The sequence below is a fragment of the Physcomitrium patens genome, chromosome 22 (assembly GCF_059467195.1).
Source record: "Physcomitrium patens ecotype Gransden chromosome 22, ASM5946719v1, whole genome shotgun sequence".
Taxonomy (NCBI): domain Eukaryota; kingdom Viridiplantae; phylum Streptophyta; class Bryopsida; order Funariales; family Funariaceae; genus Physcomitrium; species Physcomitrium patens.
In genome coordinates, this window is record NC_143431.1 from 8,650,959 (window position 1) to 8,673,492 (window position 22,534).

A 22,534-nucleotide genomic window follows, 5' to 3' on the forward strand; every position below is an offset into this window, starting at 1 on the left:
CATTAAAATAGAGGGAATAAAATCTTATAATTTATTTTACTTGTAACGCATTTTTCTAAAAAAACATTAAATAATTTGGTATTGAAATTGATTTAAAATGCTACTTGCAAATGTTGATAATGAAAATTTGCATTTACTTTCAAAATTTTGTGTTAATCGGAAATTTCAGAAAGTAAACTCAAAAACAAAAAAAAATGAAAATAAAAATTTACCAATAATATAATTCGGTATTTAGGATAATACTTTCTTTTAATTTAGATTTTTCTATTACAAATTGAAAGTTGTTAACAACATACTTCATAACCAATGTAGATTCAAATCTTTTACTTGTATACATGGGGTCTAAATTATTGCAAATAAAAAACACTATTTTTAAATGGCCAAGCACTACTATTTTTGTTGATTTGACAATACAGAAATATATATTTAAAAAATCCAAAAAAATCTAAATTGCTGTTTTTTGCCAATATTATATGCATATATGTCATTTAATAATCTATAAAAAAATCATATCTTTAGAAATTTTAATGTAATTCTTTTTTCTTGAATGACTTCAATTACAATTAGTGCTATCACTTTTAACTTGTAACATATTTTTTGAGAATTAGTCAATAGAAAATCCTCAAACAAGAAATAGAGATCAGTCCATTTTTCTTATGTATAATTTATGAGATAGTATAACTTGTTGAAAAGAAGAAAAAAGATTGATTATAACTTGTAAGAATATGAATAAATGTGCATACAATTGTAGTAGGTTACTTCTATTCTTGGTCTAATTTTAAAATCAACAATTGATTCAAATTTTTTTGTTGTGAAATCAAACATGTTTCTACCAATTGTTCATCCAACTACTATTTTTTGATTTGCTTTTTTTTTTTTTTTTTTTGAAAAGAATCATTTATATATATATATATATATATATATATGTCTAATACCTTTCTTATCGAATACCAAAAATTGTGCCATCTCTCAAAGTTGTATTGCATGAAATACTTCTATTCCATAATAAAATCCACAACAAAATTAGCATGTTTCTTGCTGTGTAAAAAATGTGCCACTTTGATACAACTTCTTTGCCTTCTAAAAAACTAGGCACCCTTCAAAGTTAGACACATAGAAGCATTATAGCTCTCATTTTACACAAAGTTTGGACTCTATTATAAAAACCCACACAAAGTTCGTTCACACGTTGCTTGTGAAAGTGGAAACAATACCACATTTCTTCCCTTGGACTCATGTGCACCACAAAAAGAATATACTAAATATTAACACATTCTATTGGCACGCTACCTTCTAAGAAATCCCATCACAATCTGGTCCGAATCAGTCTTCATCCACTGCACCACGAATATTCGGATCCATCATCCGATAACTATTCATTCATTCATTCACGAGGACGTGTTTGGGCGGCTTCAAGCGACCCTTGCCTTCAATCGATGCTTGCGTTGTGCTCGGGTTGGGTCGGATTTTGCTGTTTGATGCTGTGGCTCGTCCAGGAGAGACGTTTGTGGTGTAGATTAGAATTGGGTTTCTGCTGAAATTGTCGGGGAGAAGCTGAATTGCTAAGAAATTAGTGGGGAATTCGCTGAGTTTCAAGTGAGGGGAGGGGAGAGAAGGAGAATGAGGTATTTCAAAGTCGTGGTGGAAGAGATCACAGAGACGATTGAACATTTGTGGCCGTGGCATCACAAGGGTGATGACGGACAGAGAGATGGCGACAAGGAGAGAAAGCTTAACTCGAATCCGGTGCTGTTGGTGCCTGGCATCGGAGGCTCCATCCTCAACGCCGTGGACCAGAACGGCCGCAAGGAGAGGGTATGGGTGCGCTTGTTTGAGGCTGACTATGAGTTTCGATCTAAGCTCTTCTCCTTTTACGACCCTGTTACAGGTACGACGTTTTTTTGGTTTGATGTTTTGGGTAGTAGTGGTGGACAATTGAGGTGTTGTGGACGAGATGTAGTGTAATAGGGTCCTGAGTCGGTGCATGTGTCTAAGTTTGGAAGTAATTTGGAACTTTCTAGTTTTTCTTTGAGTTTTGGCAGAATTCACCATGAATCGTCTAGTATGTTTGACATTGAAATGGAAGTTTATGTGTGGGTAATTGGCAGGGAAAACCCATTCATTGGATAAAAATATAACAATCGAGGTTCCAGAGGATCGGTTTGGATTGTACAGCTGTGATATTCTCGATCCTGATGTGGTTCGTCTCTCTTCTTTTGTGACTCTCCCATCTGTTGTGTACATTGACGTTTCTATTCTTGGGATTTTCGTATGGTACTTCAAATCAACGTATTTACTACAAATGCTGGAATCAATCGTCTCTAGCACTCACATGTCTGACTGTGGCAGGTTTTGCGTATTGATTCCGTGTACTACTTCCACGATCTGATTGAGCAATTGAAAAATTGGGGTTATGAGGAGGGTAAAACGTTGTTTGGTTTCGGTTATGACTTCCGCCAAAGCAATAGGTACCCTTACTTTTCACCTTTATGTAAAGGAGCTTTTCTTATCACAAGTCATCTATTTCATCCCACCTGCTCCAGTTGGCTCACTAGTGCCGTCATTCGCTTAGTGACCTTTTGCAGTAAGGCATGTCAATTTATCATGTTTCATCCAATTGAATTGTTTTTGACAGTATTATCAATCATTTTGTCTTCAAATGTAATGCAGGCTTGGGGAAACTATGGATCGACTGAAAGCGAAGCTGGAGATGATGTATGAGGTATCCGGCGGCAAGAAAGTGGACATAATCACGCATTCCATGGGTGGTATTGTATTAAAGTCTTTTCTGGCTCTTCATCCTGAGGTAAACGATTTTTGAGTTACTGTGACCACAAGACCAACAGCTTTGTTAGTTATTTAAAAGACGTCAGAATTTCGACAGGACTTTAGGTGCCAGTTTGTGTAGGATAGCATGAATTCACTTAAGCGACCAGTACGTATCCAGTATTAACATGCTTCACGTAGTTTATTCACGTTGTATGGATTTTTTGGTTTGTGCGCCTTACAGTTTCGCGTCGTGCTGCATTGTTCCTTGCAGCGCATCGACTTAGTTTTCTCCAGGTTCCGTTGCTAAATTTTTGTGGTTTGTTGAATGCAGGTGTTTGAGAGATATGTCAATTCGTGGATTGCTGTTACCGCGCCCTTTCAAGGTAACGGGCTTTTCTCTTCGTCTAGATAATTGAAGGGTTTCTCTGTTCCTCTTTTTTTAAAATTGTATTTTCACTCGGGTTGCGAATGAATATTTCTGCACCATTTTGTTGTCTGACGTTGTGACTACGTTCCAGGTGCTCCCGGTTTCATCATGGACTGTCTTCTTACTGGTGTGGAGTTTGTAAAAGGTTGGCAGCGAGAACTTTTCGTTGCTAAGTGGAGTATGCATCAGCTTGTATGTAACTTCATACTTTGCCTCTTCTTTTTTCAATTTTGAATTCCAAATTGTATATATAGTTTATATGTCACAGTGGTGAACTCACCGCCTGTGATTTCCTATTACGTACAAATTTTTTTGGAATAGGTCTTGCACCTGGTGTTTTCCTTCTCATGATTCTAGATTAATTGGAGATAGTATACTTGCAGTTGATAGAATGCCCATCAGTATACGAGTTGATTGCCTCTCCTCACTTCGAGTGGAGTGAACCTCCTGAGCTGCGGTTATGGCGGAAAAAAGCAGAAGAGAATGGTGACGAGAATGTGTTACTGGAAACTTTTGGGCCTAAGCACAACCTTGACGTTATGATTGCCGCTCTTAAAGATAACAAGGTTTGACATTGATCTGCAGACCTGTGGAAGAGTCTTTGATTTGACCTGCAGAACGTATGGTTAAGTTTTCAACTGATTTGATGCTGTTGCCCTTACCAGTCTGTCTCGATCCTGCTTGACAATGCATTTGTGTTCTGGATATTCTCTCAGCTGGATTATAAGAGCGCTAAAATACCTTTGCCTTTGAACGAGGACATTCTTAAGTGGGCACTTGAGACTCAGAGAATCCTGCAGACAGCCAAGCTCCCTGAAAGTGTTAAGTTTTACAATCTCTACGGCACATCGTTTGAGACCCCCTACCATGCCTGGTTAGTTCTTTTCCTTGCACTGAATTTAAGAGAAACCCTATGTCCATGAATGACATCTTTGCTTGTATTTTATCTCAGTAAACATTTCCTTAAGATCTTATTTCATGCCATTCGTACTCTGACCAGTAACTTAATCCTTGTTCTTTCAGCTATGGGAGCAAGAAATCGCCTCTGCAGAGGCTAACTGAGATCTTGGATATGGAGGTACTTTTTACAATACCATTTTTTGAAAAAATAGTCTCACCAGATCATTCTAGACTTTTATATGTTTGTCCTCCATCAACAAGGTACTTTTGGTCAAGCCTTCGAAAGAAGTTGGTATAAGGAACGGGACAGAACTTGTAGGAGTCCTGTTGCTTCGCATGTCACCGACGTTATGATGTGTACATACTACCGCATTACATGGAGTTGTGGTATGCTACCTCTGCGATTTCAAGTTTTGCATTGAATTGTTGTCATCTGCCATGTAGCTTTTTAATTAACTTTAACCCAGTAATGAAACAGGCTGAATTCTCATGTGTTGACGGGGATGGTACTGTTCCAGTCGAATCCGCAATGGTAAATTCGCACATGATTGCTTATTCGTATATTCTTGTTGAAAATGATTTTAAGTAGTTCTTTAACATTTTTTCTTGAGACTATTCTAAGTCTACATTAATTGTTCTAATCGGGCCTTTCAACACTGTTGAATTGAACGTCATATAATTTACAGTCTATTTTGAGAATACTACACAGCAAGTTCATATTTGATGAAATTTGATTTCAAAGTGTGGTTTTTAATTGGACTATATAGAAGTATGTTCTGTTTTCTATAAGATTTAGTTTCTGGTATTCGCTTTTGTGTACAGGCTGATGGTTTGAATGCTGAGGCGAGAGTGGGAATTCCTGGTGATCACCGGAGCATTCTTAGGGACCAACACTTTTTCCATATTATGAAGCATTGGTTGAAGGTTGGAGGCGCGGACCCAGAATACGATCCAGAAACAGACTATGTCATAGTTCCTAGAAGTGGTTTCGAGTTTGATAGCCATATGGAAGAAAGCATTGCCGTGGTTGATCGCGAAGGAACTGAGGAGAGTCTTAGCATCCCACCAAATACAGTCTATATTGCCACAGTTGAAACAGGTAATATTTTCCCGTTATTCAGCTTTGTGTTCATCTCTTTCCTGATAATATGCATTTCCCGCTCATAACATGAGACATTGAGTCTTATTTTTCAGAAACTTTACCCGAGGAGATATGTTTATACTTTGTGGCCTAGAACTCAGATTATTTAGAATTGCACCATGGATCTCATTCATGTTTGAAGTTTTATTAGCTTGGCTGTGCAACAGTAAATCTGATGCTATTCTAGGTCAATACTGAATCCAACTTCGTATATTATCATTTTAGATTTTGTTTTGTAGCGGTGGGATCCATCATATCTCACACGTATATCAATGACTGAATTCTTGACAGGCTCAGGTTCTTCTAGTGATACTCGAGCAGAGGCCCATGCTCACGTTCATCCCAAGGCAGGCCAAGTTGATGAATCTGAATTTCAAGTCTCGACCATCGGTGTTGCTGAAGGGGTAGATGAAGAGGAAACCAAGGCTGCTCTTGACCAAGTCATGGTTGCAGCATCTAAGGAAGCTAAAGCTCGCACGGTTGACAAAAAACGAATCGTCCATGATGATACATGTGTTCTTACGCACTAATACAACATTGAAACAGTCAGTCTGGGCTGTAATTGGCAAGAAAGCTGACGACTTACAAATGAACTCGCTTCCTCTTTAACGACCCTTCAAAGGCCGAAGGTGGTCTCTGCTATGTAAACCTATTTCTTATTGTTCAAGACCTACACAAGCTATATGTTTCAATTTCGCATCCCAATTCAGCCAAGGTATGGGCCATAGAAGCTCCAACATTCTATTAATATTTCTGTCTGAACGATAATAACGTAGGTCTATGACTTTGCTGTACATATTGAAAATGTAGGATAAAATCTGGTTGTGGGAAAAGTCGTTCAATCATTCCAACATTGTAGATACCAATCCCAATTTACGACGAAAGAATCCTGTATAGGTGCTTCTGATATTCTACTAGGAAGCGTAGGCTTCGTCTTGATTCTTTATATTGAGAACATTTCTTCAGGGAAGTGACATACATATAATATCGTAGCTTTATTTGTGTGGCTCATTTGGACTTAGAAGAGGACGTAAGGGTTAATTGTGTAGTATGAAGACTATCTTTATCTCCTCATCTTGTAAAGATTGTGAATAAAGCAGCGATGTACACAATTGGGTTTTCTGACCTTGTTCTGCTGTTATTGAGCCTCTTTGTCGTATGTGTGTGTTGGAATCTTCACCTACACATCTGGTAATTATTTTTGACCAACGTAGCACGGGTCGCAAAAAATTTCAAGTGCAACTTTCAGAAGTAGCAAAATTAGCAGCAATTGTCCTGTATTGTTCTCATTATCTGTGAGAACTGGAACTGCAGTTGGTTACAAAGCTACTAAACAATTGGTTATATAACTGTAGAACTCTTTGTATACAGAAATTTAAATCCTTAGTGTCGAATTACTTAATCCGTACGATTTCTCACGTCAGCTCTTTTCTGATAAGGTTAGAGGTCAACGTAGTTGGAGACATTGTATACACTGACCTCGGGAAAAAAATATGAAACCAAGAAAACTCAAGTTTAGAAATAACAGTTGTATTGCGAGAGTCAAGTGGTCACGATCAGTATTTTAAGTTCCAGATTTCGTTTGAGTCACTGCTCTGTGCCACACCTACTCATAGTAACAGTTAAGAGGCAATGTACTGAATCATGTGATGTACCACCAAAACCCCTGAGTGTTGGGAATAATTTGTAATGACTACTGACATTCTGTTAGCGTCAAATCGTACCAAATCACCTACGTAGCAAAATGATAACCGCACCAAAATATCAAAACAAAAAAAATAACCTTCAGCATCTCCATGCATCGTGAGAAAGAAACCCGGATCTCACACCGAGTTAGCACTGAAAAAAGAGCTAAATGCAGATTCCATTTGGAGAATTGACACATTAAGAGATCAAAATTATTCCCGACTCAAAATCATCTGTTCCGTCAGCTCTTCAATACGTTAACTCTAGAATGCCTATCCCAAGACAGGGAAATCAGATTCTTCTAACAAATGGTGACAATAATTTCGAAAGAGGCTTTTATCTGGCATGACGGTCACACCACATTGCACAATCGGGGTAAAACCTTCAATGACGCCAGTCTAACTATATTGCACCGGTTATGCATTTGCAACCCCATAAGCTCTTTTGGCAGCGTCAAGAGTATTTGAGAGAAGCATCGCTATGGTCATGGGTCCAACGCCTCCAGGAACTGGTGTGATCTTCGACGCTACATGGCAGGCCTCTTCAAAACATACGTCACCCACCAGTCGGTAGCCTTTTTTAATTGATAGATCCTACAACGTAAGGTCAGAACAATGTACAGTGAGGCCAACATCAGGTCACTGGCAGCAACACCAAGCATACAAGAAAATATCGATGAACAGAAACAGAAGGATCTCACATGCAAAAAAAATTAATACTACATACCTCCACAGCGTTGATTCCCACGTCAATAACAACGGCTCCTGGTTTCAGCCAATCACCTCTAACCAACTCAGCTTTTCCTGCCGCTGCAACCAAAATGTCGGCTTCTCTCGTGATCTCTGCTGGATTTGGTGTTTGCGAGTGCACAACAGTAACTGTAGCATTTTCACGCTGCAGGTCGAAGGTTGGTGAGCTAACACATGGGAAGTTGATTTAGGACTTGCGGGATTCAATTTAATTGAAATGTTGGAAGGCAAAAAACCTCAAGAGCGACAACATGTGAGATCGTCCACTCCGGAGATAACTCATACCTGTAGGAGCTGAGCTGCAGGTGTGCCCACAATATTACTACGGCCAATAACAACTGCACGCTTTCCCTTAATTTGCACCCCGGAGCGCTTAAGTAGTTCAATGCATCCTTTGGGAGTGCAAGACACAAACAAAGGTTTCCTCCCTTGCATCGCCAAAGTTCCAACATTGATCGGGTGAAATCCATCCACGTCCTTCTCATAGCTCACCGCCCCAAGAACCACCTCCTCGCTGATGTGCTGCAAGCATTAGAGCAACACTCCTTTAAGAAGAATCTCAAGAGCTACGTCCTCCTCGAATTCGCATAGCTTGGTCACACAAGAACACAATCACATCATCCACTAACCTTAGGAAGAGGAAGCTGAACAAGTATTCCATGAACAGCTGGATTGTCGTTGAACTCCTTGACACGAGCCACTACTTCCTCTTGGGATACATCTTCTGGTAGTGTTACATCGAATGACAGAATTCCAACTTCAGCGCAAGCTCTTTTCTTGTTGCGGACATAAGTCGAGGAATCTTTACGCGCTCCAACCAGAATCACAGCCAAGCCGGGTACATTTCCTACAGACTCCTTCATCTTGGACACTTCAGCTGTGATTTCCTTCCGTATTTGATCTGCGATTGCCTTTCCATCGATTATAGCTGCTTTCTGACCTGTTGCAACCGAATAAGGGACGAGAAGCATTACTAACGTCAGCCTTCTGTACAACTACAAACCACTACAATTCCATGTCAAAGATCTAGTACCAGCATTACCACAAATTTTTAAACAGAAATTTATTCCATTTGGCGTCACTGAATTCACCAAAGGGATCTCTAACTACATACATTACAACAATCGAGTTAAAAAAAAAAAAATCCTTAAGAATCACAGACAGGGTAATGTAATGCAATATTATGCAGACCAAACACTCGAAAAAAGTCAAGAGAAGCTCTAATGCCGTCATTCAACTGCACAGAAGACATTCTGCAGGAACAGATTATAAGTTCAAGAAACCGGAATAATGCTTACAATGAGTTGCAATACCAGCTTTCTACATCACATCCATTACATACACCTAAATTATATCTTCTTATGAAAGTGTTCTACTAACAATGTAGTAGCCTCTGAAAGGCAACATACAACGAATTACTTATGTAGCCAAGGAAACCTATGAAGTGGAGCACTATGATTGAGAGACTTTCAATACCGAATAAAACATAAGCTTTGATTTATCCACCAACTCGAACAGGTCCCACCGACATTACTCGTGGCCGATGTACTAGAAAGTTAGGAAGATGCTTTCTCCACAATCTAACAATCACAAGCAACTCATACCCGTTCCACAACTGCTGGCACTAGTTCCAGCATCCTTACCAGTTCCAGTCACAGTGGCAGACGAGGAATTGTGAGAAGCATCCCCTGTTCCCTCCATTGTCGGCAAGATACCCCTTCCTGCCATAAAAAAACAAAAAAAACAAAAAAAAACAAACAAACAAACAAACAAACAAAACCCAAAGTAATGTCAATCCAGCCCTTGTAATCAAAATCTTCCACTTCTCACCTCCCCATAGAGCACATTGCATTCGCACACGCCACACATTAGGCAATCCCAGGTTCACAACTGAGAATAACGCGCAAATTCGGAACGGAAAGAGGTCCTGGCGCCGTAAAGAGATCATTCTCAGTTCAGAGAATGATTGGCATCAAATGAGAATGGCAGTACGACAAGGAAAACAACAAGCACAACACCAGGCTGAGAAAAAGACACTCACGTATTATCTGCCTCCGAGTTGCTACAAAAACTGAGATGCATTCGATGCGAGGAGAGAGCATTAGCAGGGAAGTAGATCACATGAACCTTGCGGATCAAAGCATTGCTTCGACGGACTTGGCCTGACGGACGAACGAACGACCGTCGAAACCCCCCCTCTCATCTCGTTCGTAGTCGACGGGTGGACGATTTTCCCATCTTCGTTCGTCCGCTCTGTCCGACTGTAAATCAGGACCGCCTCCGATAGCGGTTCCGGGTATATTCCGGGTATTATATAGTGTTCAGTACCGGGTATATGCAGAGTATTAGAGAGCGTTCGACTCCGGGTGTATACAGAGTATTAGAGAGTGTTCGACTCCGGGTGTATACAGAGTATAGAGAGTATTTGATGCCGGGTATATAGAGAGTACTAAAGAGTGTTGGAGAGCTTGCGTTGGAAGATATTATCCAGTCTAATAGGATTGTATGAACAAAAACATTTTTAGTCTTAATAGGGGGATTCAAATATGGCACTTTTGTGAAACCAAGTTGGGATTCAACCATGATATTTCCAAGATCACTTGAAATCTCAAATCCAAAATATCACCATTCAAACTTTATTACCATCTTCAAGTTTTAGAAGTATCACTTAATATTTTGGTGATTTGGAAAGTCAAAGAGCAATGTGTTGTGGAGTCGAAGAGGGAAGAGAGTTACAACAAGCAACACAGTTTTTGGTATTTTCACTCATCCCTCTTTTGATATTTGGATTTCAAAATCCCCCACCTTGCAAAGTGGGTGATTTGGTAAAATATCAAGTGATATTTCAAATATCATTAGATACTTCAAGATCTCATCATGGATGAAACCCCCCTAATGATGATGATTGGCATGTAGCTATCACTTTGATTGTTGCACCAAATATTGTTGTATTAATTAATAGTAAATTGAACTGATTATTGTTTAGAAATATTTGTAGAAATTATATCTAGGTTTTTGACAAGAAGCCTTTAAACGTAAGATGTAATAGAATAAGTATTTAGATTTGAAAAAATAATAAAAAGCTTCACTTGGTGTGGATCGTACTATTAGCCAATATCAGATAAAGTTTTCAAATTTGATTTTTTTATTTTTTTAATCCTTTTACATACTTCATAAATATTTACAATTCAAAAATATCATTAAATTCTGTTTTGAATGGTGACATTATTTTATGTAACAAGGATTTGGTAGTTTCTTAATTACATTCTGTGCTTGAGTTATATTATTCAAGATATTACATGAATTTATTATTTAGTGGCATTGGACAGCTTGCTCATGATTAGGTGCATGATTTTACTTGTGCTCAAGTTGTATGATCTAATTGTTATATGTCTTTTTAATAAAAAAATAAAGTATATTCTTTCATTGATCATAAAAAATTTCTATGCAATAATTTTTTTTTAAGTAAAAGGTGTACAAACTTGTAAATATTTTAGGAATAGATATTAATCACTCAAAATTTAAATTTTTGAAAATACAGATGACATGACCATTGTGTTTATTTCTTTATAACTTGCAGCTAAGACAATAATGCATTCAAGTAGAACAGGAAAAAAATTCAAATTACTTTGAATAAATTTTGGATATAATACTATTTACAGAGTTTTAATATATATCTAGTAATATCTAAATTAATTTCATGAAACTTTGGGTTTTAATTTGGCATATCAAAAAGATTCTCAGTAAATTAATTGAATCCAAATGCCTTTTTTAATGTACCATTGCATACTTCCTAGTTCTTCAATAGTATTTCTGAGTTCTCCACATAAAAGAAGCAATTTGAGAAACTAGTAAAAAAATTATTTATATATTGTCACTTTTTTCTCTCAAAATCATATCAACTTCATTGCATGTTGATATGATCATTTTAGTGCGTTGAGTTGCTGCAGTGTATCTAATTTTCCTACATTTTAAAAAACTCCTTTGAACACAAACATGATCTTGTGATTTTGAATATCAAGGTGTGACCTTCACATTATTGAAGCTTAACTTGCCTTCTATAATACAGTCAATACATGTTCCTCACAAAATAATCTCTTGTGAAAGCATTGTATATGATTCTAATTTAATGATAATTTAAATTTTGTTCATTTCTAAACAAAAAATGAAAGTTGCAAAAATAATAAATTTACTTTCTCAAATTCCAATTACGTCATTTTTAGATTTATGCACAATGTTTTTTTTACACAAAAACCAAATCTGTTTACATGTTGCCTTGAATGAATCTATGCACATTTTTTCTTTTTTCACAAAAGATACTTTAACACAGTTCGATTAAAAGTTTGAATGCATGAGCTCCAATATCTTTGTTCCAAAATTGAATGGTTGACAATATTTTTGCATTGATAATACAACAATGGAATGATTTGGTTGTATAACGTTTCCATAAATGTATTTTGTATCACTACATACGCACTTAATCATAGAAATTGCTTTTTCTGTAGGAAATTGTATTTCTATTTTTACACAATTCAATCACAGCATGCCCTCAAAGAGTAAAGATAACTCCACCAACATTCTTGTGAAGCAAGTGCTGAAACAATCTCCCTTATGGGTTCAGTCTATACACATCATTCAATAACCTAGAATCTATGGTTGTAACACACAGTCAACAGCTGACTGTACCAATGGTGCAGCAATTTGACCTGAGATCTATTGCATATATAAAATAGACTGGTTGCGTGTAGCAATCAGACAATAAGAACGTGCTTTTAGAAGACAACTTCGAGTGAACGACAGCACATGCCGGAACTGTTCTCTTTAGAGTATTATAAACCAATAATTCAGATTACAACTTTTCGATGATGAATTTGTGTACCTCCTTTCAGGTTGGTATCTGCTGATCTGGTTGATATCACCCTACTGTGCCAGCAGAGGCAGACTAGGAACCTCCAATTGTTGTAGCACCGAGACACAATATTCTGAAACCCAACTCTACTTAAATACATTAGTAAGCTTGAAATGATATAAACTAAAGCTTTGCGGAGGTGAATTCCATAAGGAGAGAACGTTTCAAGACAACAATAGACCAATGAATTTCGCACATGGGGTACATTTACCCTGAGTGGTTTCTTTTGTTCTATCATGTACACTGTAATGGTACACAAGTAGTGATTTGTTGTTTGACCATTTTATACTAAATTAAGAATCACAATTAGTAGAAGCACTAAGTAAACTACCTCCAAAAGAATGAAGGGTTTTGTATTTGAATAGCAATGATAAGGTAACAAGATGCATCTTGTTGTAATAACAAATCTCAATACGTGTACATCTTCAAATGTGTTCTGGCACTCATCCGTTTCCTGTTCATGCCGCTTCCTCGCCAAAAGGGGCGTCGAGATTTCTTCAAGAGGACACATCAGCTGATTCTGGAGTCTCCGGCTCCATTTTCCGAAGCTGCTCCAGTCGCCTTAATACGTCTAATCGTTCGGGTCCATAAGCGCTTGGGATCTGCAGCTCCATGTCAATGGACAGGTTATCGATGTTGCGAGAAATACTTTGCAGTCGATCAAAATTTGTAAAGCAAACAGCTTAACACCTAGACATCAAAAGAAAACCTAGTCTCCAAGGGCCTCCTTCCTTCAACAGAACGATAAGTACATGCAGCGGGATGTTTGATGTTAAGTTCAATTGCTTTTCACAGTGCACTGCAAATATCAGTCAAATACTCTGGAGCATCCATCATTAAAGAGATGAAGAACTTACCAAACCAGGAGCATATTTTTGGATCGCAGCTAGAATTGCAGCATGGCCAACAGCAGTTACCTGCAGAGCCCACCAGAACTTGTTTGTCAATCACAAATGTCAGATGCAGATTAGCTAGCTTCTTATGTGACAGCACCCAAGGTACCAACTAGGGTTCTTTCGCTGCAGAGGTGCACTGAAGCGTTCGATGGAAACATAGCGAAATCAAAAAAGAGTATTCAAAAGTTTGAAATTCGCTTGAAATTTCCAGATCCTCAAAATCCTTACAGGCAGGAGCATTAAAATGCCGATGGGTACAACAGATGCCATGTCGGTAACTGTGCGTTTCAATATCTTCTTCTCGCGGCTGGTCAGTTTTTGACCTAACACTTTCCGCCTTAGAAGAACCAGAGAGGTTCCTACGTCCGTACCCAACAAACATGAGCCCCGCCATATATCCTGTATAAAAAGGAATCCATAAATTAGCAATGCAGATGGAAGCACAAACGAGAACGAGTTTACCAATGAACTAGTTTTGCTCAACCTTGTAAGACTAACTTCAAGAAAGTAAGACTACCCGGTCAAAAACATCCAAACAGTATTGATGGGAGTGTATGAGATCTTACAAGGCTAGCATTTTTCAGCTTTTCAATCGATTTTCTGAAGAAACCATAATCAGACAGATCCACATTTTCATCTATTCTAGCTAAGGCAGTTGTTGTGGCAATATCATATACAGATGCCCTCTTCCACTCCTCCTGTGACAATGACTGTAGCATGAAGAGATTCAGAATTCAAGTTGCTAGAAAGGCAGTAAATAACCATCAATATCTTATACAAGCACGACATCAGACTACATTTTTCATTCTAAACAATAGGTAAATAAACAGGTCACTACATAAAACAATTTGACCCCTTCATCTCAATTTCAGAAAAGACTACTTGAAAGTAAATAAAAAACTGAAGACATTTTACCCGTAGAGAGGCTGATTGAGCAGCAGATTGCTGAATGCGAGCCTCAAGCTCAGCCAACTCTGTCATCAACCGCTCAAATGTATTGACAATCTTTGAATCTAAAATAGTTGCCTCTACAGTTTTCTCGTCCTGAATGCCCACGTCAAGTCACTTATTAGAAACCTTACCTGCAAGAATTGTCAATTTTGCAAAGAAAACACTGTCCTCCTAATAATTCTTTTCAAAACGCACGCACAACTTAAAACGAATTAGGCAAACTACTTGACGTAGAATACTTAATCATTACATGGTTAAGCAGGTGCAATGTATGAACAGGGCAGAAACATACATATTTGTTTGCTACGTCTGAAAATTCGCGATTCCTGAGACATCCAACTGTAGCGGTCAGAAAAAATTCATGACTTCAAATTCTATCCCAACCAAGCTCGTAACTTTGATCTAAAATCTGCAACAGTTTTCATATATAAAATATAGAAGTTAAAGAAGGAGGGTTCTTGAAACCACAAAAAACTGATTCATATACTGCAACTTAAAATCAAAGTACCTTTGAAACTGCAAACTCGTGTCGTCTACAGTGGTTCCCGAATTGCGAACTTGATTGTTCCTACTATTATCCATCTCCTGCTCAGCATTTGGAACCAACCGAGCAAACCGATGTGAAACCAAATCAGCACAAAGTTTAGCTGTATAGATTCAAACCATGGTTTCAACCCAGGATGCGATGAAATTGACATTAGAACAATTAGAAGACGACCATCATGTGAAATGGAGGAAGAAAAAACTACAATAGCACCCCAGGTTACATCACCAACCTCAAGTTCAACAATCCTCATTTCCTTCGCAGCCGCTTTAGACTTGAGAGACGCCTTATAAACTTCGACATCCTGTTTCAGAGACCTGATCTTATCCAGATCCGCGCGTAGTCGTCCACTTTCTGCCGAGTCAGTCATCTCAGACTCCTTGACCAGCAATTCCAATTTCGATAAGGCAATATCCACGCATTGCATTTCCTGCACCAAACATGTCAGATTGGGTTTCCAAAACATTGAGAAAGCCATGAACACAGTTGAATCGTCTTCAAGATCGTAGCAATCAAAGGAGCCTCGCACAAAAGAAGGCAACACTGACGTGTGAAACTGTACATTGAGATGAGGCAACGGAGTGACCCAGGATAAATGATTAAGCACTGCACAATTCAGGCTAAGCAGAACTGTTCGGATTCAATAAGCCTGTGACGACAATATAATCTATCCCAGCAAAAACAACGGGAAGAAAGCATTCAGCCACCTTGTCTACGGTTTTTAATAGTTGATCCACCTCATGTAAAATTTTGCGCTCTACTGCAAGCTGACCATCCGTACTTAATGGTTCTAAATCTGAACCAAATCTGTCGGCCCCGCTGGTACTGGCCTCCTCTGCACACCTCTCTTGCAAATTTTGATAAATAGATCCGTTCATGTTTCCCCCTTCAGCTACTCCATTCCTGTTTCAAAAGCAGAAAATAATTGAACTTAGGTCATGAACAAGATGTTGTCATGAATGTATTAGCATTTATCTAAATTCCTAACCCGCAGAATCTCCATTGTAATTGCAATGGAATAAGCCAAAGGTTACAAACAAGTATGTTAATCCAAAGGAGTTCCCCTTCAACTTATGTAACACAAAAAAAAGTATAGTTGTTTGATAAAAATCATGCCAAGAGAGTAAGTAACAAGCCACACCCAAGAAAGTCAAAACTTCAAATTACTATCAAGGAGTAAGAAATAAGCAACTAAACGGGTGTTTCTCAACGCTATGCATAACTATAGCGAGAAAATAACTCTAAAATAAGACGTGTTAGGTCACAAGGTTCCATAAATTGGGGCTGCAATCAACTATCACATACAAGGTTCAGGGGATGATGATGAAGAAGCCAACAAACTTACCAAAGGCTATCATCTTTTCTACTACGCTTCACAAGCTCGTAAACTTCGTTACACTCTTCGAGGCGCTGTTGGCTGCACAGATAGACAACACGACAAGATTGTCTACATGTTACGGCTCCGATTCAACTTTTTGCAGTGTGCTGTCAAAACCCAGCGGTAATAGCACAAGGAACAATGTTCAGCACCATACTGTTCAAAAACTAACAGCACAAGTCAATATTACCTTTTCGAAAGGAATGTTGCAGCTCGAACGCCTTCTGGTTGCCGTATCCACACATTGTGCTCGACAAAGCTCTTAAGCCATATCGAGCAGACCTGAGCAGCTACGGCTATTGCCAGCAGCTTCTCTACCTTTCCAACTTCAGACTTAACTTTATCATTCTCTTCGTGAGCTCCGTGATTTATAACTGCAGTAGTCACTGGATAAAATGGAAGCCAGTCCATCTCTTCGCAAACTACCTGCATACGCACGAGCGCCAAGTCACCTTCATCAGCCAATACTGTGGTCCGCTCCTTTTGAAGGCCATGTTTTCATGGACCAGTGCAAAATTCTGAAGTCCTTACAAAGTGATAAAATATATTTGGTTAAAAACACAGCCAAGTATTGAAAAGCCCCTTAATTGACCCTCGAACTCGGAAACCGGAAAAGACTATTACAGCAAACAAAGCTCGTTGTAAAGTTCAAGTAGCCGAGAACACAACAGCTTTACTGGTATACCCTCAACAAAAATGACATGCCTGTACGAGACTGACCTCAATAAAGAGTTGGTAGACGGGTATTGTTGCCAATTGGGGGTAGAAAAGCACGCTACCACCTTCCATATACCTAATTCAAAAGTTTCGCTTAGAAATACCAATACTCACCAGACAAACCAAGATATTTCATTTTGAAAACCGAAGAAATCGATGGATACTGATTGCAGTAAAGAAACATCACGATTTCAGTAAGAGATTTCATGCATCATGTTCCAATATAGAAACCATTGAGGGTAATCATGGCTTTTTCATATGCTTACCTAAGTAGACTTTCAACAGATTCCTCTGAGTCGCTAACACCTTTAGATGCCAAGTAAGCTCGAGTATTTCTTCCTAAAACAGCAAAAAAACCGAAAACCGCTAGATCCATTTCAAGTACCTGTAGACACCACCCACATGTCAGACTAAAAGTACGAGAAACTGAAGTGACCAGCCATACTCTTCCAGTAGAAAATAACACATTTGGTTTGAAGCAAGTGGCAAGACCACAAATATCCTGCCCATACCTTATTCAGAAGGACGTGATTGAAAGATAAAATGAAAGTGTATCTTGACAGTTAATGTAATCAGTGATGTTAAATTTATATTAAGCTCGAAGCTGCTCACCTCAATAGGGTCTCGAGATTTAAGTCTTAACCTAACACCCTCCCTGATAAGAGCTTCCCGCAGAAGCTGATGCACAAGGTATACCCAGAACTCTCCTTCCGCGGCGTCCCGCCATTTCTTATCATCCGCAGCTCGAGAACCAAAATTTTCCAAAAATTGCCGCTTTAATCCAGTATCCGAGCAGAACCGATAGACCTGGTTCATTGGAATGAATTCCTGTAGCTTCTCCATGAGATGAGAGATTCTTTGCAAAAGAACCAAAGAAAATATAGGGTTCGAAACTGGGGCGGAGCCAAGAAGCAATAATGCGGCAGTGGTGCTGATGGCCAATTTCAAAAGCTCCACATCACTCTCATCAGACAGCTTTGATGCATCATCCCTATGACATACGAAATACACAGAACTTCAGGGTTAAAATTGTCTAGCGGAGCACAAGAGAGATCTATCTAGTTCTTTTCAAGGACATGTAATTCTTTGTCAAGCAGGGTACCCAGTACAATCGCCTCGTCACATATTCATTAAGCTGGAAAAGTTTTCAGCTCCAGAATAACTTCGAATAAAATGAAATCGCTAATAAAATCATTCTTTCAAGATATTAATTTTTTTTTTAGAGGGACAAATTACAATAACATTATATCATAGAGATATCAAAGTAGATATCGAGCTGTGATCTTTTGCAGACATGTAGCAGTCACTGCTTTTCACAGTCATCTGTAATTATAATGACAGAGGTATGGAAATATGTACGTGGAAGTGATGTTGAAGCGATTGTCGCCCTCCAGAATTCTGACAAAATTTGACGTTGCAAGTGGAAGCTGTTTCAACCAAAGCCAGTCATCAGCAGCAGGATCCCTGGATGATAACTCATGTCTGATAGAGTCTTCTAGCGGGGATGATATCTCCAATAGCCTGCACCCAACAACGAAAAACATTTCGCATGCTACTTCAAAAGGGAACCACGCATTCTTAAGAAAATAAGGTATCCACTTTATCATTTGTGCTACTTCAAGATTCAAATATGTTTACTCGTGTATGCGAAGGGAGACAGAGGCATGAATATATGTCTCCTTGTCTCCAAACCCTTTCTAGTCTTTGAAAGTGAGGAAACACTTGCCACTGCCTCCAATACAAAATGTCGAATAGGAACACGTAAAAGTCAGGTCTGAGCAGCACTAAATGTATTCATTCGAAAAACCCTGATACAATTGTTAAGAAGACAAACCTGCGCTGCACGAACACATGGGTACTTCTATCCTTCCCCTCACCTCGGGCAGCAATGTCAATAACTGATTGAAGGAGAGAGTGCACCGCAGCCTGTCAAAGAACCAAACTATATCTCAACACTTGTAAAAGATAACTTACTCAGAAGATTAGAATCCAGCATTCTTACTGTCACAGACAAGAAGAAACTTTCTATTGTCGCTTGCCGATAATTACTTCAGCGTCACCCTGTTGTTTGCAGATACTCTATCATGAATGGAGAAAGTAGAATCTAGACGAAAATCCTCTCCCGAAAACCTTTAGATTTTTCCAGAGAAGTTTGTATTATCTTCCATTTCATTATCAGCCCTGTATATTATCTAGTGCTAAAGCTTGCTCACCATTCAAAATCGATACAATTTCCAAAACCTAGTCGAGTCTTTACTGGAAAACCAACTGCTCTGTCTCCCAAACAGCCAGTTACCCTGCGAAATTAGGGCTGCTCAATCCAGACAGTGCAAAGCTCCCGTCAACTAATTGCTCATGTGCGCCCGTTCGATAACTAATATCACCAGGCAATTATGAAGCCACCAAGTTCCTTTGCAAATGGTACAGAATTAATCAAAATAAACAAAAACCAATACAATCGACGAACCTGATAGGATAGAGACTTCATCCACGCATTATTATCCATACGAAACCACTTGGAGGGGAACCAAGACGTGCTAGTAAGCAACTTCTGCTCCTCCAACTCGGCCAAAATCACTCTTGCCGTCTCGTGCATCGCCTGCACTAATCTCCTCCCTTCCTTGTCCCCCCCAATCCCCTCCGTCAATTCCTCTAAACTCCGCCCAATCTCCACTCTGCTCCCTTTCCTCTCGTCCACAGCCATGCCCTCCACCGATTTCGACGTCGCCGCCACAACTAACACACTCCTCACCCTCCGCTGGCCATGTCCGTATCCACACCCCGACCCCGCACCCTCTACCGCGCCAATCCACAGCTGCCTCCGCTCCAAACCATGGCCAACTCTCCTAAGACCCACGACGCACCGCCTCGCCTTCCTAAACCTACAAAATCGCACCTCCCGCAACACTACATTCCCGCTGCTGCACCACGCCTTCGCGGGCGCCTGGACCGCAGCGCACACAGCCTTCTCCATGAAGAAAAGGCTCACCCCCTCCCTTTCCCTTGTTCGTCGTTCCTCACCTCCTCACCCCTTCAACATGCTCGACTCAAACTCTACCCTCAGCTCTCCTGAACTACAACCAATTGCAAAATGCATAAATGAACAAACACCATACGCAAGCTCAGTCTCAGCTGGCTCGTGTTGCAGCAAGAAGGGAGGGATGGAGAGAGGGAGAACGGGGAAAAAAGGAGCCTTCAACACAAGGAGTTTGTGGCGTCAACAAGTTCCGTCATCAACAGGTTCCGCAGTGTGTGTCTCCACAGTTGGTAGTTTATCCCATCCTGGATTAAACCCGAATATCAACCCAACCGACGCCCGGATAACATTACCCCTCCTACCCCTCTCCCTCTTCCATCCCGTGTATGATCCAGAACCACCCGGGTATGTGATGACACCCAGTTTGCTTGCCGGCTGATTCTGTAGGATTGTCTTCGGAAGAACTTCAGGGTTGGAATTCTATCAGCTGGTTTGCAAATAGAATAATCATAATAATAATAAGTTGGAAATTTTGCAAGCGGGTTTTATGTCTAGAAGTCAACTTTGAAAAGTCGTAGTTTTAAAAAATTTATGAAGAATTTTATAGCGGTTGATGAACTATTATTCGGAAGCTTTAGTTTCTGGGGTAGTGTACAGTGAGAGGTAGCTATGAAAATGGAGCGCACCAATTCTAATTATTCTCGTTTAGGTGGAAAATTTTATTTTAATTGTATTTCTCTATTTTGAACCTTCGTTCTCACCTAAACCGCATTTCTCTGTCCATTAAAAAATAAAAATAATAAAAATATCAAAAATAATTTTGTGAGGAAAAACCTTTGGAACCATAGAAGATAGCAATTTATTTTTTTTTTTTTTTGAATTGGCAAGCAAATTTCAAAATTGGATTGAATGTTAATAATCAAGAGAAAATTAATTTTATAATAAAAGAAGAATATCTGCCATATAAATTGATTATAAATATTGTCTATCTAGTAAGACGTTAATATACAACATATTTAAAGACTCCAATAAAATTTGCAACCATATGAGACAAATTAGAATCATGTTTCATCTTCTATTTATATGTATGTAGAAAGATTACTTAAAATCTTGATAGATGTACTGAAGATAATATTGAAATATATTGATGTGTCTTTGAGAATGATCCTGAATATTGTGATTATACACATTGTGCTGTGTAACTTATGTGTTACAAGAAAATGCAAGTTTGATAGAAGTTTAATTTATAAAGCCAAGAGATACTTAAAAATAAATTGATTGACGGCAAATTGAAAAAAATACATGAATTACACAAAGAACATTTATCAATTTCTAAGATATAATACAGAAATCCAATTTTAACGAGGATTCTAAAACATGGAGAGAAAAAGTTATAAAAAATTTTAATCATAATTATAGGTAAATAAAATTGTATTATAAAATAATAAATTGAAAAATGCTACAAAGATTAATAAAACTATAATAAAATTTTAATAGAAGCATAAGCTTGTGATATGAACTAGAAATATATTTGCAAATTCTTGTGATTTGGATAGTATCACACAGTAACTACAATTCTTTTTTAATGACCACTATATAACATTCCATACTGTTTAAAAACTCTTCATCTATATCGCCTTTAATTGCAACTAAGTGTTCTAACATATAATCCTTCTATATGGTTAAAATAACATCTTTTTTTTCTAATTTTTCTTGCTGATTAATTAGTTTTAATTAAATATATATCTTCTGTCAAGAAAGCTAGTAATATAATAAACTTCAAGTTTTCTAAAATAGATAATCGTGTCATTTATGTTTTCTATTTTTAATACATTGATCAATTATTTGTTTTATATTTGCATTTTATTATGAAAATTAAATTTTATTACCAATGTTTTTCTTTATAACTCCTTTTTAGTTTTTATGTTATAATTAGAAGTATTATGAAACAACAAACTATTTGTAAGTTTCATCAATACAATATATATATTAATAAGATATAAGAGAGGAGAACTATTTAGTAAGATAACAATTGTTGGGTCCTGAAATTATTTTATTAGAAATATAAATCTTTACCATTGATATTTTTGTAATACTACAATTCCATCAACAGTATTGTGAAAATTTGATATGTGATTGGCTGAATTCTTTTAAATATCTTGTTTATTTCCTTTGCCAAATATTTTTTCATACTCTTTACCAAATATTTCAAAAAGTTTGAATAGATTTCACATATTGGTTGACAATTATTTCAAACAATCACAAATGAGAATATTTCAAAAAATTCAACCAATCACATATCAATTGAAATTTAGAGAAGCAAGAAATAAACAGAACTTAGTGGTGACTCTTTTTTATTAGATATTTAGTCAATGAAGGAATTTCAAAGATAGAATCCAATTTTTATTTTATTTTTAATATACAGCAATAATGTGCATATATATATATATATATATATATATATATAAAATCAGTATCAATATTATGAAC

At 38.0% G+C, this 22,534-nt stretch overlaps 3 protein-coding genes across 6 annotated transcripts; 1 reads left to right on the plus strand and 2 right to left on the minus strand.

The window, feature by feature from the left end:
- The first annotated feature begins 1,444 nt into the window (after positions 1-1,444).
- Positions 1,445-6,349, plus strand: LOC112274918 (lecithin-cholesterol acyltransferase-like 4). The gene is made up of 12 exons (XM_024504773.3): positions 1,445-1,888; positions 2,109-2,200; positions 2,350-2,468; positions 2,671-2,806; positions 3,101-3,152; positions 3,288-3,388; positions 3,580-3,762; positions 3,913-4,070; positions 4,220-4,274; positions 4,575-4,628; positions 4,919-5,195; positions 5,529-6,349. Exons 1-12 carry the CDS (start codon positions 1,621-1,623, stop codon positions 5,765-5,767), a joined length of 1,734 nt encoding a protein of 577 aa, XP_024360541.1. The 5' UTR covers positions 1,445-1,620; the 3' UTR covers positions 5,768-6,349.
- A 721-nt stretch (positions 6,350-7,070) lies between these two features.
- Positions 7,071-9,762, minus strand: LOC112274919 (bifunctional protein FolD 4, chloroplastic). Of its 3 annotated transcripts, none has more exons than XM_024504774.3 (6): positions 9,714-9,762; positions 9,316-9,393; positions 8,302-8,612; positions 7,958-8,194; positions 7,650-7,817; positions 7,071-7,516 (listed from the first exon to the last, which is right to left on the minus strand). In XM_024504774.3, exons 2-6 carry the CDS (start codon positions 9,371-9,373, stop codon positions 7,340-7,342), a joined length of 951 nt encoding a protein of 316 aa, XP_024360542.2. In that variant the 5' UTR covers positions 9,374-9,393; positions 9,714-9,762; the 3' UTR covers positions 7,071-7,339. The 3 variants fall into 3 exon arrangements, with proteins under 3 accessions (XP_024360542.2, XP_090102349.1, XP_090102348.1); XM_090246223.1 differs by having other exon boundaries at positions 9,316-9,599; XM_090246222.1 differs by having other exon boundaries at positions 9,316-9,741.
- Positions 9,763-12,759: 2,997 nt separating this feature from the next.
- LOC112275308 (uncharacterized) lies at positions 12,760-20,233 on the minus strand. Of its 2 annotated transcripts, none has more exons than XM_024505560.3 (17): positions 19,535-20,233; positions 18,902-18,993; positions 18,427-18,588; positions 17,680-18,058; positions 17,334-17,452; positions 17,071-17,143; positions 16,541-16,776; positions 16,318-16,389; positions 15,680-15,875; positions 15,205-15,402; positions 14,937-15,013; positions 14,721-14,754; positions 14,393-14,521; positions 14,044-14,187; positions 13,706-13,876; positions 13,439-13,498; positions 12,760-13,183 (listed from the first exon to the last, which is right to left on the minus strand). In XM_024505560.3, the coding sequence occupies exons 1-17, from the start codon at positions 20,039-20,041 to the stop codon at positions 13,079-13,081; spliced, it is 2,754 nt and encodes a 917-aa protein (XP_024361328.1). In that variant the 5' UTR covers positions 20,042-20,233; the 3' UTR covers positions 12,760-13,078. The 2 variants fall into 2 exon arrangements, with proteins under 2 accessions (XP_024361328.1, XP_024361329.1); XM_024505561.3 differs by lacking the exon at positions 19,535-20,233 and adding an exon at positions 19,281-19,376.
- Positions 20,234-22,534: the final 2,301 nt, after the last annotated feature.

Excerpts from the sequence above, each read along its gene's own strand:
- LOC112274918 (XM_024504773.3), top strand. The coding sequence starts at position 1,621 with ATGAGGTATTTCAAAGTCGTGGTGGAAGAGATCACAGAGACGATTGAA. Across the intron at positions 4,275-4,574 it reads CTGAGATCTTGGATATGGAG|GCTGAATTCTCATGTGTTGA; the intron begins GTACTTTTTACA and ends GTAATGAAACAG. Across the intron at positions 5,196-5,528 it reads TATTGCCACAGTTGAAACAG|GCTCAGGTTCTTCTAGTGAT; the intron begins GTAATATTTTCC and ends AATTCTTGACAG.
- LOC112274919 (XM_090246223.1), bottom strand. The coding sequence starts at position 9,400 with ATGGCAGGAAGGGGTATCTTGCCGACAATGGAGGGAACAGGGGATGCT. Across the intron at positions 8,195-8,301 it reads TTCAGCTTCCTCTTCCTAAG|CACATCAGCGAGGAGGTGGT; the intron begins GTTAGTGGATGA and ends TAATGCTTGCAG. Across the intron at positions 7,517-7,649 it reads TGGGAATCAACGCTGTGGAG|GATCTATCAATTAAAAAAGG; the intron begins GTATGTAGTATT and ends CTTACGTTGTAG.
- LOC112275308 (XM_024505560.3), bottom strand. The coding sequence starts at position 20,041 with ATGGAGAAGGCTGTGTGCGCTGCGGTCCAGGCGCCCGCGAAGGCGTGG. Across the intron at positions 16,777-17,070 it reads TCTACCAACTCTTTATTGAG|GTAGTTTGCGAAGAGATGGA; the intron begins GTCAGTCTCGTA and ends GTGCGTATGCAG. Across the intron at positions 15,403-15,679 it reads TATTAAAAACCGTAGACAAG|GAAATGCAATGCGTGGATAT; the intron begins GTGGCTGAATGC and ends TGTTTGGTGCAG.